This window comes from Diceros bicornis, chromosome 24, assembly GCF_020826845.1.
Source record: "Diceros bicornis minor isolate mBicDic1 chromosome 24, mDicBic1.mat.cur, whole genome shotgun sequence".
NCBI lineage: Eukaryota > Metazoa > Chordata > Mammalia > Perissodactyla > Rhinocerotidae > Diceros > Diceros bicornis.
The window spans coordinates 23,442,391-23,461,365 of NC_080763.1; the positions used below are offsets into that span (position 1 = coordinate 23,442,391).

At 48.7% G+C, this 18,975-nt stretch overlaps 1 protein-coding gene across 1 annotated transcript in view; it reads left to right on the top strand.

Moving 5' to 3' along the window:
• Nucleotides 1-464: 464 nt before the first annotated feature.
• Nucleotides 465-18,975, top strand: part of LOC131420953 (heme transporter FLVCR2-like) — a 49,890-nt gene continuing 31,379 nt past the window's right edge. Inside the window, exon 1 of the mRNA XM_058567413.1 lies at nt 465-1,443. Coding sequence (XP_058423396.1) covers nt 847-1,443 — 597 coding nt within the window. The 5' untranslated portion in view covers nt 465-846. The remainder of the gene's footprint in view (nt 1,444-18,975) is intronic.

Sequence of the window (18,975 nt, forward strand, 5' to 3'; positions counted from 1 at the left end):
TTGCGCAACTCCCCTTTACCCCAGGAGCGCAACCAGACCGGGAAACCTACAAATCACTCCTTATACCGAAAGTTCAGCAAGAGTCAGGGAGCCTAGTCAAGTGGGAAGAAGTCGGGAATCCCTCTCGGATTCCCCAGAGCACTAGGCGGCCCCGGGCATCGGTGCCCGCGCGCAGGGAATGCGGACCGGCACCGGGGAGGCTCTGCTTGGAGGATTACCTCGGAAGGACGGAGGGGCTTTTCTTGCGGGGTCCCCTGGGAGGCGGCAAATGAATTTGACGGGCAGTGCAGGGGGTGGGGGTTAACCGGCGGTTTCCATGGCGCCCGGGGCGTGTAAGAGGAATGCACCCGCAAGTTGTGGCGGAACAACGGTGCTGTCGGGCCAGCCCGGCTCAAGAAGGCGGGAGGGAGTGGAGGCGGGTAGGGGGGTGGGGACGCCGGGCTGGACGGGGGCGGGGCGGTCACGTGCGCCCGAGGGGGCGAGGCCCCTAGCCGGCCCGGGAGCGAACGGAATCCGGGAAAGTGGCTGCGCAAGGAGCGAAGTTTTTCCAGGGCAGAGAGGCTGAACAAGGCGAGAACGCCCTGGGAAGACTCAAGGCGCCGGCGGCCGGGACCGGGCTGAGGAGTCTGCGGTGGCTTGGGGGACAGCGGTCGGCGACTGAGGACGTCAAGGAAAAGTGGGTGTAGGATCTCGGGGGTGAGCGCAGGGAGCCCCACGCGTGGCTTTTACGCAGGCTCGGGTCTCCGTTTATTCTGGGGCTGTCCGGGGCCAATGCCTCGTCAGCTCTAGGGGACCAGCTGAGGCCACTGTCCCTTAAGACCGCCGGAGTCCCCAGCACCTGTGGGCATGGTGAATGAAGATCGCAACCAACAGGAGTGCGATGGCACCCCTGCTCAGGAGTCCGCAGTCCGGGCGGACCCCAGCGTCTCTGCGGACCCCAGCAGTTCGGCCCACCCCGGCGGCTTGGCCTGCCCCAGTAGCTCAGGCCCCGAGGACCTTAGCGTGATCAAGGTGAGCAGGCGCCGGTGGGCGGTGATCCTGGTGTTTAGCTGCTACTCCATGTGCAACGCTTTCCAGTGGATCCAGTACGGCTCCATCAATAACATCTTCATGAACTTCTACGAGGTCAGTACAGTTGCCATCGACTGGCTGTCCATGTGCTACATGCTAACCTACATCCCTCTCGGCCTGCCTGTGGCCTGGCTGCTGGAGAAATTCGGCCTGCGCACCATCGCGCTCACCGGCTCTGCTCTCAACTGCCTGGGGGCCTGGGTGAAGTTGGGCAGCCTGAAGCCACATCTCTTCCCAGTGACGGTGCTGGGCCAGGTCATCTGCTCTGTGGCCCAGGTCTTTATCCTGGGCATGCCCTCCCACATCGCTTCCATGTGGTTCAAAACTGATGAAATTTTAAGAGCTTCTACCATCGCTGCCCTTGGCAATCAGGTGAGTAGAGGAGTTGTGGATGTTCAGGGGAATGAGCGTCATGTCACTGTGAGACTGAGTGGGGTAGATTGTACCTAACTGTGGGGGAGCCTGCAATTTTCTGACTTGAGTCAGACTTTCAACAGTGTTTGTGACTCTGGGTGACTGTGGCTGGGTGTGACTGACGGTGTGAGTGATGGTGACTGGGTGACTGTGTATGAGAGGTGCCGGGAAACAAAAGGAGGGTACCTCTTCTTTCACATTTTCTCCTCCCCCAGCAGAAAGCATCCTTCTGGAACATATGCTGTTTCCGTGGTCTCATTACTGAGCCTGTCCGTCCACTAGCTTAGACTTGTGACTTTAGGAAAGCTGTTCTTCCTCAGGGAGCAGCCCTTGAGTGTCAGACTGTTCTTGTGTCATCAGAAGTTGGGACGTGTTTTTAGCCTGACCAACCAGCTTTCCTAGAGTACAGTATCTCATACTCGGTAGAATTGCGGAGCAGTGTCCTGGCCGTGGTTGGCACTGTTCTTACCTTCTTTCATACACAGCTGAAGCCAGGACAGTGGGAACAATGCTTTGTGCCAAACTCCTTCCCTGGGGTTTAGAGCCAAGTCCAGCAGGATGGGGTAGAAATCACATTGCGAATATCCAAGGCCTAGAAACTTTGGAAAGGCCTGGAAAGTGCATATTTTAATCCCTTCTCTTTCCTGCCTTTTGGAAGGGGAATCTCAAATTCTTTGCATCTCAATGTTGTTATGACCCAGAAAGTTGGGTGTATTATGAATCTAATTGCCTTTTCCAGTTTTGAAGCAAACATTTATGGACTCCTCCTTTATCTGGACCACTGCCTCCAGTCTCACTTCTTCCCAAGCACATGGAGGTGCGGCTACGCGCTTAACAAATGACCAGTGTAAGAGAGGAAGAAGTATTTCTCTACCCACTGGGTCTTTCTGGCTGGTCTAAGAATTAAATTGACATGAGACAGAATAACAGGAAAAAATCAAACAAAGTTTAATAGTGTATATGTGTGATAAACCCAGGAAAACTGAGTAACTTACCATTTTGGCAGAAGCTGCCACCATAAATACTATTTTTAGCTAAGGACTAAGGAGGCTGTTGGAGTAGTGGTTTGGGACTTCAAAGGGGAGGAAGGCAATTTACGTGGAGACGGAAAAGCAAATGTTTGATAAACAAACGTTTGCTGGGCCATCTGTAGACAACGTGAGAGAACTTGGATAAGAATGGGCTTAGCAAGGATCCTCCCAGTCTACCACACCCTGAGTTATCTATGGTGATGGTCTGTCTTCTTTCACACAGTTAGGGGGAAGGTCAAAGTTTCTTTCAGTCTTTTGTCCTTAAAAATAATCAAGCCAGGGGCGGGCCGGTGGCGCAAGTGGTTATGTGCCCGCGCTCCGCTGCCTCGGCCCCTCGCAGGTTGGGATCCGGGGCGCGCACTGACGCACCACTTGTTAAGCCATGCTGTGGCGGTGTCCCCGATAAGGTAGAGGAAGATGGGCACGGATGTTAGCCCAGGGCCAGTCTTTCTCAACAAAAAGAGGAGGATTGGCATCAGATGTTAGCTCGGGGCTGGTCTTCCTCACCAAAAAAAAAAAAAAAGCTAAAGAGACACATTTTGGGGTGGCCAGTTCTTATCCCTGACACCCGTAACCCTTAGTTCTTATAGGCCTTCTTTCATACACAGCTGAAGTCAGGACAGTGGGAACAATACTTTGTGCCAAACTCCTCCCCTGGGGTTTAGAGCCAAGTCCAGCAGGATGGAGTAGAAATCTTGCTCAGAATTTCCAACGCCTAGAAATCTTGGAAAAGCCTGGAAATCTCGTATCTTAATCCTTTGTCTTTCCTTCTTTATAGGAGAATCGCAAATTCTTGGCATCTCAATGTGGTTATGATCCAGAAAGTTGGGTGTATTATGAATATAATTGCCTTTTCAAATTCTTTGAAGCGAATAGTTATGGACTCCTTTATCTGGACCGCTGCCTCCAGTCTCACTTCTTCCCAAGGACGTGCAGTCGTGGCTACGCGTTTAAGGAATGACCAGTGACCCTTAGTTCTTGTAGGCCTATTTTCTCTTACCTGTTCATTGCATTTAGAAAATTTAACCTTTCATCTAGAAATTTCTCTTTTTTTTTTTTTTTTTTTTGAGGAAGATCAGCCCTGAGCTAACATCCGTGCTAATCCTCCTCTTTTTGCTGAGGAAGACCGGCTCTGAGTTAACATCTATTGCCAATCCTGCTCCTTTTTTTTTTTTCCGTTTTTCTCCCCAAAGCCCCAGCAGACAGTTGTACGTCATAGTTGCACATCCTTCTAGTTGCTGTATGTGGGACGTGGCCTCAGCATGGCCGGAGAAGCGGGGCGTCGGTGCGCGCCCGGGATCCGAACCCAGGCCGCCAGTAGCGAAGCGTGCGCACTTAACCGCTAAGCCACGGGGCCGGCCCCTAGAAATTTCTCTTTTGGATCAGAAATTTCCAAATCTTCTCTCAAGGCAAATTTCCATTCTGTTCATCTTTAGCACCAGGGAGGTAAGCTGAGCTAGATTTCCCTATGCCAGTAAGTCCTGCCACTGGGGTGATCGTGGAAGCAATTAGTGAAAGCACAGAGACGGTTTCTGTAGCACGCAAACAGGCGCCATAAAGTCCTTTCCTCAGTTTTCTTGCACTGCAGGTTTGAATGTTCTGAAGATTGAATTGAGTTGAGGTCTGGGGATGAAACAAGATGGATCTTTTGTTCAGGGCAATTGAAAAGTAGGTATCGAGGGTGACATTTACCAACCCCCTACCCTCTAAGGTGATGTGACTGTGGATTTTAACATCCCCTTTGCAGCCCTGCTGATGCGTTTGACATTTTTGGATTTTTCCTTTATAGGAGGGTAAACTTGGGAGGTGAAGGGCGGGACTTGCAGGCTTCCAGAGGGTTAAAGCTCCTGTGAGCAGCAGAACAAGATTCAGACAAGGTCACTGCAATCCCAAACCCGCTGTGTGGGGAGGGCAGGAGAGCTAACGGGGAGAAGTCCTCAGTGGTCTGGCGAGATCAGAGAATGCAACACTTTTTGTTAACCATAAAGTGTAAACTAATAGGTTTTCTGAGCCCTCCTCACACACCTGTGAGGGAACTTAACACCAGATACATCTTTGAAATTTTAAAAGAACAGTTATTCATTCTCCACCCCCAACCCCCACCAGAGTCAGAAAATGCTAAGAATTTTACATTTGAAAACACTCTGATGGCATATGTTTGTATCACGAGCCATCTAAGTTTGATCTTTCAGGCTTAACCAACTGTGGTAAGTTAAAAAAAAAAACACATGAAAAACGGAATTGTTTATGCTTCCTCACGTAGAGATGACCAGGTTTGCTTCTCGGCGTGTGTTCTAACCTTCCTTTCTGAGTAAAGCATGGCTGAGTGGAGGAGAAATATTAACAGAGCACCTTGAGCTTTGCTGCTCAGCAAAAAGGCTCCACCAAGATTTCAGATGTCATTCTGCAGAATAATTCTTTGTGGCCTGCAAACGTCACACTGATCAGCACAACCCCGTACCCTGCCAACTCTGACCTCTCTCCTAGTGCTTATATGCTCCACATCTGCGCCAGCCCCTGCTCGCATTAAATCCCACATTCCCTCATTCATTCCACAAGCATTTTCCTGGCACCTGCCTTGTGCCAGATGCTATGCTAGGGCTGCAAAGATAATCCCTGCCTTCGCAGAGTTCCTGTACCAGGGTTTTAAATTCTACCAGGCACCAAGAATCAGAAAAAACAAAAAACACATAAAAAGCAGATCAGAGTATAGAGGATTTACTTTGTTTCCACTGCTTTGCCTAATTGCTGTGGGAAAATTGAAGGGGAAGGAAGCTCATATCTATCAAACACTTATTATGTGCAAGGCACCTTTTCATCCATTGTTGAATGTTTCAGCTCTGTGAGGTAGGTGGAATTGTCCCCATTGTTAGAGATGGGGAAACTGAGCACCAGATAAGTGGAGCTACGTTATCCAGGGTCCTACAGCTGCTGAGTGGTAGAAGGGAGATCTGAACCCAACTCCACCTCCAACACCCATGTCAATAGCCAGTATTGAGTTTTCACGTGGATAAATCATATATTTAAATTAAAAAAAAAAAGGCAGGATTCTGAGGTTTGAATTTTGCCCCTTGTGTCTTGAGGGTTGTTGGTGGTGATAAAGCGTCCAGCAGTTTTCTCCAGAATTTGAGGGCCTGGCACCTGTCTTCTGTTTTGGAGTTGCCAGCATCAGCATTGCCTCCCCACCCGCTGTGCTGTAAACTGCTCAAGGGCCCCTTCTGCCTCTCTGAGCCTAGGTGGAGCACACAGGAAGGTGGGCTCCAGTCTCTGGGAAGGAGAACCAGTGAGGCCTGAGCTGGGGTGAGGGAGGGAAGGCTAGTCTTAGACTGCAGCCCCAGCTCTTCCCTTTCCCTTCCCGTGGTACACTCGGACCAGTTGCACAGTGGGTAACAGCTTGGCAGTTTTTAGCAGCACTTGCTCCATTGTTTCAAGGGAAAATGATCTGTGTGGCGTTTTGAGTGACGTGGACACGTTGTTAATGCACAAGGGCTGGAAGCAAGCTTGTGTGGGAGTCTGGTGATCGCTTGGTGATCAGGACGAGAGCTGTGGGAGCTGGAAGAGATCTTCAAGTCAGCTCCGGCTCCAGTGAGGAGCCTACAGCACCGACACTTCCTCAAGGACGCTTGAGCGGCTCATAGCCCAGCTCCTCTGAGAAACAGAGTAGGAGAGAATCAGTCTGCTTTTTGAGGTAAAGAAAATACAGTAACTTTACAGAACAAGTTCTGTAGAAGCCATGGCTGGCTGGGCTGTCAAAAATAGCGCTGTCCAGTAAAAATATAACGCAAGCCACTAATGCAGGCCACATACATAACTAAATTTTCTAGTAGCCACATTAAAAATATGTAAAATATAGGGGGCGGGCCCCGTGGCTTAGCGGTTAAGTGCGCGTGCTCCGCTACTGGCGGCCCAGGTTCGGGTCCGGGCGCGCACTGACGCACCGCTTGTCCGGCCATGCTGAGGCGGCGTCCCACATACAGCAACTAGAAGGATGTGCAACTGTGAGATACAGCTATCTCCTGGGGCCTTGGGGAGAAAAAGGGAAAAAGAGGAGGACCATTGGCAATAGATGTTAGCTCAGGGCCGGTCTTCCTCAGCAAAAAGAAGAGGATTGGCATGGATGTTAGCTCAGGGCTGATCTTCCTCACAAAAACCAAAAAAAAAGGTAAAATATAAATTAAAAAAATGTGAAAACAACAGGTGAAATTACTTTTAGTACTACATTTTCTTTAACCCAAAATATCCAGTATATTATTTCAATGTGTAATCAATATAATAAAATTACTAAGAAGCTATTTTACATTCTTTTCAGCATGTATTTTACACTTATAGACTAGCCACGTTTCCCAGCAATGATGGGATGTGTTTAGTAACATCGGGTTCTAGCAGGTCGAGAGCAATAATGCTATTTGTAGAGGAGGAAAAAGTTTTCCTGGACCCTTTAGGGTCCCTGACTGGGTCCAAAAATTAGACTAAGTCAGATTGACGGGAGAAAATCATCCAAATTTATTTAACATGTGATGTGACATGGGAACCTTACTATTTGTTTGTAAGGAAATAAAGCAACAGGTAGACCCATGTGCTTTTGTGCTGGGTTTGATGAGGAGTGGACAGTCGTGGAGGAATATGAATGGTGAAGGAGTATGAGGTTGTTGTAACTGGGGGAAACTGTACAAGGCTAGTTTGTTAGGATTCTCCTTGGGGGAGTCCCTTTGTCTCCAGAGATGAGGATGCTCCCTTCCTCCGAGTATAGGGAGGGCACCTCTCACAGGAGGGTTTTAAGGGCTGTTTCAGGGAAGAAGGGCGGGGACGGGGAGGAGGTCAGAGTGATCTGCCTCTGCCATTTTCTGAAACTCCTTCGGCTTAAAATACTCAAGATGCCAAGGTCCCGTATTCTGGGGTAGCGTGTCCTGAGCTATATTATATTTCCATCAGTTGGAAATCAGAGTCTAGCAGGTAAAGATGGGCTCTAGGAAGCCGAGGCCAGCCTCGAGGAGCTTGTGTTTGCTGGACCCGCTGATCATATGGCATCGCCCAGAGGCTGACTCAGGAGTCAGGGTCATAAGGTGGTGGTCAGCCTAGTCTTGTTCCAGAATCGTGGTCACTTGGGTCTGTTAAAGTCCGGGCTTTCCTTCTGGATCTTCCAACGTCAGAGGCCTTTCAAGGTCAGAGAGAAGTTTGGGGAGGTGAAGGCAAACTCTTGTTCTCTTCCTTTGGTTGTGTTAGTGTTATGCAAGGCGCACAAAGGGCCAGCCCACACGGCCACCCACTTTCTGGCCCCCCCTTATGCATTAGAAGAGAGGAACAGACGGGGCCTGGAGAGCAGAACAGAGCTAGTGGGGACCGAAATGAGAGAGGGTGGGGCCGCCACCACACCCTCAAATGGTCGGGGGGGGGGGGCCACCCATGTCATATACATATGGCAAAGTAGAAGTGACATTGGAGTGTGGTGGGATCACAGCAAAAGTGACAAAGGCATCTCACCTAAAGGCAGCAGCTCCTTCAGCTCCTGCCAGCTACTGACACACAGAGTGTGACCTGGGGTGGTCATATGTCTCATTTTTTTTCTTTAAAGAGAAACCAGAAATCCAGATTTTTGTGTGAAATCTGTTTTTTTTTATTGTAGTAAAATATACATAACATTTGTCATTTTAACCATTAGTAAGTGTACAATTCAGTGGCATTAAATATGTTCACAATATTGTGTATTACCAGTTGTATACGCGAACTTTTTCAACATCCCCAGCCACTCTGTACCTATTAAACAATAACTCCTTCCTTCCCCCTCCCTCCAGCCCCTAGTAACCTCTATTCTACTTTCTGTCTTTATGAATTTGCCTATTCTATAAACCTCATATACATGGAGTCATATAATATTTGTCTTTCTGTGTCTGGCTTATGAAATCTGTTTTTTAAATGTTGATAACTAATTCAAAAGTTTTATTATTGTTATTATTATATTCTATGTTTTGAAACTGTGGGTCAGATAAAACTGCCCGTTTGAGACTTCTGGGGAGGGTAACCCAAAACCAAATTGCAGTTCTGCTTTCTCCTTCCTCGGGAGGCCCTCACCAAAGATGCAGGCAAGTGGAAATGAGCTCAGAGGCCAGCAACTCTGGGGAGGAGACTAGACCAGTGCTCCCCCACCATGGTGATCATTTGCCTCTCCCATGGGGCTAGGTAAAGAGACAGATGCCTGGGCCCCCACGTGGACTTCCTTAACTGGACCCTCTCGGGAAGGGGGCCCAGGCCCCTGTAGTTCACCTGGGCTCCCAGGGGAGGCTAGTGGTCAGCGCTTTTTGAAGCCGTGTGGAGACGGGACCAGCACCCCATGGGAAGGCATCCTCCTGCTTGGAGCCACGTTCTTGTCGGAGCTGATTTATTATGTGTTTGCTGTATGCTGGGTCCTCCGTCCAGGTGGAAGCAGTTGGGAGCTCAGCCACTCGCTCTTCAGATTGAGGGGAGAAGCACGACTGGGGGTGGGGTTCATAATTCTGATTCACTTAAGGTTCTGAAAATATACTCAACGCCCTGGGGTGGGGGGTGGGTAGGGGAGAGGGGATGCTCCTGATCCTTTGTTGCTGTGACGTTCACCTCCGTGCACTGGAGGAGGCTTGGGTTGGCCTGGCCTGACTTCTGTCTTGGCTTTGTTGCCTTGCCGGACATTGTTGCAGGTGCCCGCCAAGTCCATGGCATGCAGTTGGAGTCTCCAGCTTGGTAGTCCCTACTCCCTCCCCATTCCTATGCAGCCTGTCCCTTGTTCCCTCCCAGCCTCGTCTCTCTGCCTTGACCAGTCTGGCTCCTTAATTATCTCCTTGAAGAGATACTGCTTGGGGAATAGTTCTTAGGCCGTGGAGAGTGACATCAGCAAGATGGTGGACTAGGAAGCTCCAGACCCTCACTCCCCACAGAAACATTAAATAAACTGGAAACTGGCTACAGTAACTTCTTTATAGGAGCTATGGAAATCAGTCAGAGATCTAGAGCAGCCAAGCAGGTGCCCAATCAGGAAAAATCCACATTCAAAATGGTAGGGAATTTTATGGCCTTCTTACTCAATCTTGCCTTCCGCCTTCCCCGTGCTGGGCCTCCCAATGCCCTGTTCCCTTCTGCAAGCTGGGGGGGAGTAGAGCAGACCCAATTTGCATCATTTTAACCCAGTTGTATTTCTATACACTAACAGTGAATAATCCAAAGAGGAAATTAAGAAAACATTTCCATTTATGATAGTGTCAAAAAAGAAAATACTTAGGAATAAATTTAACCAAGGAGGTAAAGACTAGTACAGTGAAAACTACAAAATGTTGCTGAAAGAAATTAAAGAAGTCGTAAATGGATGGAAAAACATCCTGCGTTCATGGATTGGAAGACTTATATTGTTAAGATGTCAACACTACGTAAAGCAGTGTGCAGATTCAGTGTAATCCCTATCAAAATCCCAATGATGTTTTTCGCAGAAACAGAAAATTGCATCCTAGAATTCGTATGGAAGTTCAAGGGACACTAAATAGCCAAAACAATCCTGGAAAAGAACAACAAAGTTGGAGGTCTCATACCTCTCGATTTCAAATCTACTAACAAGGCTGCAGTAATCCTGATGCTATGGTATTGGCATAAAGACAAACATGTAGACCAATGGAATGGAGAGTCCAGAAATAAACCCTCACCTATATGGTCAAAATGTTTTTCAACAAGAGTGCCAAGACCATTCAATAGGAAAAGGACAACTTAAAAAAAAAAAAACTTTATTTTTTAAAGCAGGTTTAGGTTCACAGCAAAGTTAAATGGAAGGTACAAAGATTTTCCATATATTCCCTGCTCCAATGCAAGCCTCCCCCATTATCAACAGCCACCACCAGAGTGATGCATTTGTTACAATCAATGAACCTACATTGACACATCATTATCACCAGTCTTTTCAACAAATGGTGCTGGGAAAACTATAACTCTTAGAAGAAAACAGGGAAGAAGCTTGATGACATTGGATTTGGCAATGATGGCAATGCTTTCTTGAATATGATACTAAAAGCATGGGCAAAAAAAGAAAAAGATAAATTAGATTACATCAAATTTTAAAACTTTTGTGCATCAGAGAACACTATCAATAGAGTGAAAATACAATCCACGGAATGGGAGAAAATATTTGTAAATCATATATCTGATGAGGGGTTAATATCCAGAATATATAAAGAGTTCCTAGAGCTCAACAACAAAAAAACAACCCAATTTAAAAATGAGCAAAAGGGGACAGGGCGGTGGCGCAAGTGGTTAAGTGCGCGCGCTCTGCTGCGGCAGCCTGGGGTTCGCCGGTTCGGATCTTGGTCACGGACGGACGCACTGCTTCGCAAGCCATGCTGTGACAGCATCCCATATAAAGTGGAGGAAGATGGGCATGGATGTTAGCCCAGGGCCAGTCTTCCTCCGCAAAACGAGGAAGATTGGCGACAGACATTAGCTCAGGGCTAATCTTCCTCTCACACACACACACACACACACACACACACACACACACACACACACAAAGATACCATTTGCAAATCCTAGGGGCCACCCATACTTCTGACTCACTGACTATAAATTGGGGGTTTCCACAACCCCTGCTCAGGTTCTATAGTTTCTAGAATGGCTCACAGAATCCAGGTAAGCATTTTACTCAGGTTTCCTGGTTTCTTATAAAGGATACAACTCGGGAACAGCCAGGTGGAAGAGATGCTGGGCCAAGTTGTGGGGGAGGGGCACAGAGCTTCCATGTCCTCTCTGGGGGCGCCATCCTCCCCGCCTTTGATGTGATGTGTTCACCAACCCGGAAGCTCACTGAATTTGTTTGTTCAAGAGTTTTTACAGAGCTCAGTTTCCAGCTCCCCTCTCCTCCTCAGAGGTGGGGGCAAGGTGGGATTGGAAGTTCCCCAACTCTGATCACTAGGTCTTCTGGTGACCAGCTCCATCCTGGGGCCATCTAAGGCGCTAGTCACCCTAGGTCACCTGATTAGCGTAAACTGGAAAGGAGCCCCTTTTGAATAACAAAAGACACTACTATCACTCAGGAAATTCCAAAGGTATTTAGAGCTCTGGCCAGGAAGTGGGACAAAGGCCAAATATATTTTTATTATACCGCAGGTGCCTAGAGTAGTCAAATTCGTGGAGACAGAAAGTCGAATGGTGGCTGCCAGGGGCTGGGGGAGGAGGGAATGAGGAGTTGTTGTTCAAGGGGTACTGAGTTTCAGTTGAGGAAGATGAAAAATGTTCTGGAGATGGATGGAGGTGATGGTTGCACAATAATGTCAGTGTCCTTAGTGCCACTGAACTGTACTGTTAACAATGGTAATGGTTAGTGGTTAAAATGGGAAATGTTAGGCTCCGTATATTTTACCACTACCACCAAATAAAGGATACATCACTTTTGAGGAGTTCTCTTCTGGCTGGGTACCTGCTCACCTCCTGCCCTGCTGTCATCAGCCTGTGCTGGAGGAACGCATTCCCTGCCTTCTCCGTGCTTGCTGAGTTTACTGGGATACTGGCCTTTGTTTTCTGGTGGTTTGTGTTTCCCTTTCTTCCTTTTCTCTTGTTCTCTTCCCCTCCTCCTCCACCTCCTCTTCTGACTAAATGGGAAACTTGTCTGAAGACTGGAACCTTGACTAATACATCTCTCCAGGGCTCAGGGCTCTGGGCAGTAACAGGTGCTTAGAAATGAATGGACATGGGGGCCGGCCCAGTGGCGCAAGCGGTTAAGTGTGCGTGCTCTGCTGCGGCAGCCCGGGGTTCGCTGGTTCGGATCCCGGGCACGCACCGACGCACTGCTTGGCAAGCCATGCTGTGGCTGCGTCCCATATAAAGTGGAGGAAGATGGGCACGGATGTTAGCCCAGGGCCAGTCTTCCTCAGCTAAAAGAGGAGGATTGGCAGATGATAGCACAGGGCTGATCTCCTCACAAAAAAAAAAAAAAAAGAAATGAATGGACAAGTTAATAAACAAGTTTCCATTTCCTGAAAGGAGTTAAGGTGACCAGTCAGTTACCTGAGAGCTCAGGTGGTTGGAGGAAGGGATTATCAGGCCTTGATTCTTCCCGATGTGACTCAGTCTTGTTCACTCAATGGAAAGAGCTGAAGTCCTTGCTGTGTGCCTTGGACTGTGCCAGACCCAGGGTGGTTCTCTTTCGCTCTGCTGGGTACCCTTGGACAAGTCCTGTAACTTCCCTAAGTCTCGGCTTCTTCTTTTGTGAGATGGAGATAGTATTGGCTACTGCAGAAGGTGGAGGCGAGGATTAAATGAGACAGTAAGCGGAGGGCGCTAGCTAGCGGAGTTTATCAGATAAGAAGTGCAAAATGAAGAACAGATGCTGTCAGTACTATCATCAATAAAGGTGGTTGGCTTCTGTCTTCAGGGGGCTCCTGATCTAGAAGGTGAGGCCAACACTTCAACGCTCATGATACCCCACGTGGCAGGCTTAAGGGTCTATGTGCACAGGGCATTAAGGGGTCACAGCATGTGGGAGGACATTACCCCAGTGTGAGTGCAGTGGGGAGCAGGCGGGACAGCTTCCCTGAGGAGGTGATGGTAATAGCCAATTCTTGATGAGTGAGGCAACCAGGAGTTGGGTGAAGAGAAGAGGGTGGGCCATTCCAGCTAGTTCCCGGGCGGTATCCTGATGGGACCTTGTCCGTCTTGAGAGCTCCTCACACTGAAAACAGTGCCGGTGCTGGGAGATGGTGTTAATGTCCCAGTGTGTGGTGATGAGACCTGATGTCTGTGATGAAAACTTTGGGGTTTCTGTGAGATACTGGGCCAACCTCCACCCCCGCACATCAGACTATAGTCTCACAAACCTAAGACTCTGCTGAAGGAAACGGGGCGCCCCGCTTATCAGGTGGACACAGCTGTTTTCCACCGTCTGGTTCTTGATGTTTTTCCAGCAATGCTGTTAACAGGATGTCCTTCCCTTGACTTCAGCTCCCTCTGGCCCTCAACATCAAACATCCCCGAGTGGATTGCAGGATGAGGGTTGGAGCCCCATCAGGGATGGTAAAGAACCACAGGGTTACGGTGAAAGCTGGTGTTTCCTCTTCTTTCATTCTTCTCTGTCTCCTGACTTCTCTCCAAGACCATTCCCAAACTTAACTGGTGGAGCATCTCCCTTGTCTTGTTTCTGCAGGACTAAGGGCCTTTTTCTTTGCTGGGTCCTTCAGAGGTGGCAGGGCACCCTGCAGACTCGGGCGGCCCACCCAGACTCTCCTGCTTTCTGACCTCATTACAGCATCTTTCCATTTTTATGCTGTGCAAAAACACTAGCTCAGCCTCTCACCCCCCACAGCTCAAGATGAGGCCTTGCCCCAGCATGAGGGCAGGTAGCAGCGGCACCTGCGGTGTTTGCAGAAGGCGGGGATGGGAGGCAGGGCTGGCTTCCACTTGCTTACCCGCTTCTTGGGATTAGACAGTGTGTCTCGGAACCTCATGGTGGAGCAGGGTTTGCTTTGGCTCCCATCCGATTCCTTTCTAGTGAGGAGGTGAACACAAGCCCCTTTCAGTTCCAGGAGACCACTTTTGGGGGACAGCTCCAGAAAGGAGGGACATAGAAACTGGAGCAAAGTTGGGGGTTATTTTTTCTCCTTTTTGCTCTTCTCCTCTCCCCTGGAAATTCCTGATCTCTGCCCAGAATTACTGTGTTAGCATGTTTGGGTCTCCTTTGGTGGCTCTAGAGGCAGCTATCTGTGCACAAAGCTATTGCTGTGTCCATCTCCTCTGAGAACTGTAGGAAGTGAGCAGCCCTGAGTCATCATGTTAAAGCAGGACCCATTCCAATGGGCTGTTGTTTGGGGTGGTGGCTACCAGATGAGCAATCCACACCTCCTCAGACCTTCGTCCTGGGCTTCCTGTTTGGTGCTGGACATGTTGGTGGGGCCCTCAGTGAGCTCACTCAGAGGAGCATTTCTTCTCTGCCGAGGAGCCGGATAGGAGCTCGCACGTCTCATCCATCATCCCTGCCTAGGATGCCTAGGGAAGCCAGCAGCTGAGAATTATCTCTTGATTTCTTTCCTTGGGGCAGTGGAGATCAGTTGTTTTTGTTTTTCTTTTGGTGAGGAAGATTGGCCCTGAGCTAACATCTATTGCCAATCTTCCTCTTTTTGCTGAGAAAGATTGGCTCTGAGTTGACATCTGTGCCCATCTTCCTCCATTTTGTATGTGGGATGCCACCATAGCATGGCTTGATGAGTGGTGTGTCAGTCCACGTCCGGGATTTGAACCTGTGACTCCCGGGCCGCCAAAGCAGAGCGTGCGAACTTAACCACTACACCACTGGGCCGGCCCTGAGATCAGTTGTTTTTAGTTGGGGTCCATGAACTCCAGAACAACTTGGAGTGTTTGTTAAAAATGCAGATTCAGGGACACCAAGGCAGACCCAAGGAATTAGCCTCCCTGGAGTAGGGCACTGGATCTGTGTTTTTGATTGTGTGCCAGGGATTCTGATTCCCACTGAAGAGTGAGAACTCCTGGTTGGGAGCCATGGAACCGCAATTCCGCTCTGCTGGTAGCTGTTTGGGGCCTCCAGCAGGACACCTGCCCTCTTTGGGCATCAGCTTCATTATCTGTAACAAGGAAGCCTGCCTAACAGGGTTGCCCCCAAAGTGAAATGAGGGAGTGTGTGTGTGAAAGTTCCTGGATCCAGATAACCCCCCGTAAATATACTGAATCCATATCTGTCTTCTTCCTCCCCACCAAACTCAGGTTCTGCAGCAGTGTTTCTGGTATTTCTAGATTGCAGCTCCTTTCTTTCATCTTAGCTGCCCTCCCTAGAATTTTTGCAGACAGATGCTCCTCCCTGATGTGTCACTCGTTGGGAACTTAAGCAGACCCACCTGTCAGCTGTCTTTGCTGATAAGTTAGGTTGAGACCAGCGTCATGACTCTTCTAGACAGAAGTCAGCCCCTGCAAGGCCTTGCTCATAGTACACAGGCAGAAAGAGGCCATGCCTGACACACAGTAGGGATTGAGACCATTTGGATGGAAAGATGTATGACAGGTGTTCTGGTTTTACACTTTATATTTGGGGTGTTATCTTCTCATTTCAGACGGAAGATTCCAGAGCATTTTCTGTGATTGCTGTTTAATAACATGTCAGCCATGGCCTCAGTAGGATGGGGGTGTAGTGGGGGAAGAATGTGCCTACAATGGCTCCTCTCTTCAATGTAGGAAAGTGGCGGTGGTGGTACAGCACAGAACAGATTTAATCCCCGCCACCAGGAGACAGGGCCCGGGTGTGACAAGTTGTCACCTAAGGGCCTGGAGGTCCTGGCATTACCACATTTTCTCCCAGGCCCCTTACAGTTAGCAAGTGGCCGTGCTCAATGGTAACGAATGGGGACTGGTGGGGTCAGACAGTCCTTGTGAATATGTTGCATTTTCTCTCTCTAGAGTTCTTCTGTTTCTCCTTAGGGAAGAGGGTACCGTATTATCTGCCCCAGCAATGGCTAGCCCTGTATTCTCATGCTACTCCACAGAAATCCATGACCTTTCCTAGGGTGTCCCCGCCCTGGGCTAGATCTCTGTCCCTTGCAGATAACCCACACAGGCCCTGGGCCATCCAGTGTTTGCCTCTCTTTGTATTCTATTTGTCCTGGATTGCATCCTCCAGCCAGCCTCCCTGTGTCTCCTCCATTGACAGCAGGTAATGTGAGTAACCCCAGGGGTCTGAGTTTCAACTCTGAAAATGGGAATGAGAGGGCTGTCACCAAGAGAGCCCAACCAGATTTAGAAGAAAACTTGGGAGGATTAGAAACATTTATTGTGACATGAAGAACTTTTAGGAATGACATTGTGTGACATTGCAGACAAAGGAGACAATTCCGCTTTGGGCTGTTGTACACCATCTGTCAAAAGGCAGGGAGTGGTGCAGTTGAGCACAGTAACAGCACACAGGACGGTAAAGTCCATCTGTTGGCTGCTGCATGCCGGCGTCTGGGACAGAATTGGTGGGAAATTCCAAAGCATTCCAGTGGAGATTTACACTTGCCTACTTCAAATGTGAAAACCTTGGAGAAAGGGAGCTCTGCATTCTGCCACCTTGGCCGGCCTGCTGGTTCAAGAGATTCCCCCTCGCTTTTTCTCTTTCCCAGCTGAGTCATTGGGGAAGTTCTATGAGCCTGTAGTCATGGACCGTCAGCACTGTCAGACAGAGGGACCTTTGAGTGGTGAAGCCGGCAGTGACGCGGGCTCTTGGTGAACGGGGAGACAGAGGAGGCTTCACGTCTGCTCTCATGTAGACCTAGACTGACCCTTTGCAGATGTCACCACAGGGACAATTTCAAGAGGAACACCAACCCTTGAGGAGTGTGTGTACCCCAGGGGTACAGCCTCCTGAGTTGGTGACTGAAAGCCGGCAGAAGTATGAGGCTCAGCTGAAAAAATAAAGTCTTTTGTCAGCATCCTTTTTTTTTTAATCAAAAAAATTTCCCTGTAGAACTCAGACCCCTCCCCTAAACTTAGCATCTTCTCTATTTACAGCCTAGGGTTCCCTTGCTCTTCAGCTACCTTGCATCCCCAAAGATGAGGAGGAAACCCAGCACCAAGGCTGTAGGTCAAGATATTAGATAGTTTATAAGCCTGGTGATGTGAGCTCTTTGTCTTACACCTGTTGTCTCCTCCCCCTCCGTTTAGTATGGTGCTTAGTATCAGTAGGTGTTCAATCAATATTGAGTGCAGATTTGAGGGTGGGAAGCTGATCAGCCTACATTCCAATGGCCTCCATGTCTGATCTTGGGGATCCTCAAATTTGAAGTCTTCTCTGTGTCATTCCACCTTGCATCTGCTTTCTTTTGGTGGTAAACTCTTGGAAGACAGCAAACTGCTACTGTACCCAACTTGTTTGCTATAGAAGAGACTGGAAATACTAGAGTTAGGTTTGAGCTGCACAATTCTCAAAGTCCTTTCTTAATTCAGGAGATACTTCCCGAGCGCCGTCTCTGTTCTTGGCATTGTGCTGGGTGCGGTGTGGGGAGGGGTCACACACGAAATGTTAGTCAGTGTCCCCGTCCTCAAGGTGCTAACTGTCTAGTTGGGGAGACAACGCTCTACATGGAAAAACCTGAAACTCAGCATTACATAAGAACAAGAAATCCCGTAGGGTGTAACCACGTGGTAAACAAAACAGACTGTGGCTGGAGACACTTCTCACATTGCTCCCTCCAAGAGCTAGACAGACGGGGAGGTGCTTGAATTACAGAGTCGAGCTTATGAGGCTGGAGGAAGTGTCAGGTCTTTGAGGGCGGTCGCTTCTGTGGCTTTCACCCTGTTCATCAAGGGATTTGGAGTCAGGTAGCCATGGGTTTGAATCTCAGTTCTGCCTTTAGAAGCTGGGTGACCTTGGGCAAAGTACTGATGTTTTCTCATCTGTAAAAACCAAACCAGAGATAATAATACCGACTTAGGGGGTTGTTGTGAGGGATTAAGTGAAATAACATGAGAAAAATCATTTTGCACACTGTCTAACGTATAGTAGGTGTTCATTATGTGTTAGTTTCCTTCTTTCCAGTTTGGATAGTAGCCGTGATCTGAGCGTTCAGCCTGATGGTTAAGAGTGCAGACTCTAGTACCGATGGCCTGAGCTTGAAGTCCAGCCTTATCACTCGCTATTGTAGGACCTTGGGCAAGCTACTTAAATGCCACTTTCCTCAAATTATAATGGGGATTAAAAGAGTGTGTATATATTTATGTATAGTGCTTAGGCTGGTGCCAGCCGCATGGTGAACACAACGTATCAGCTGTTATTACTACTCTTATCTCCCCTAGGAATCATGATTGCAGGCTACCCTAATTTTGGTAGCTGCTGCTTCCTACAATTCCCTAACCTCTTTTCCCCTAAAGGTTGAGGAAATCCAAGAGTGTCGAGGTAGTATAAGCCACAGCATAATCACAGATTTGAGGACAAACCCTGTGAGTGGAGAGGGAGCTCTAAGGAAGTCTAGAGTTGACCAGCAGTGACCATGCTTCGCAAGTTCTTAGAGACCTAAGCTTAGCATTTTAAATCCATAAACCACTTTCATGAGTGATTTTCCCCCAAATCAATGGGATTGTTTTTTGTTCCTGAAGGTCTGCTACCTCCTTAATCCTGAGTTGGCCTTTTCAAAAGAAGCCAAGGGCTTGGATTTGGGGATTTCAAAAATATAGTTAAATGAGCAGGTTTTGCATGCACGTTATTGCTTACCATGGCATTTTCCTGGGAACTGCCTGGCGTTCCTAGGTGGGGAGGGCTCGATCTCATGGTTAAACTGTTCAGCCTCAGTGTATCAGTGCCCTAGCAGCCACCTTGTTGTCCTTGCTGCTTTCTGGAGCGTCCACAGACTCAGTCCCAGGCGCCCCCTCGGAGCCTTCTCCACTGGTCCAAAGGTGGCTTTCCTGCAGAGTGCCTTCACTCTAACCTAGTCCATTACGTTTGGGACCATGGGGCCCCTGTTTGTGTATTATTCTGCCC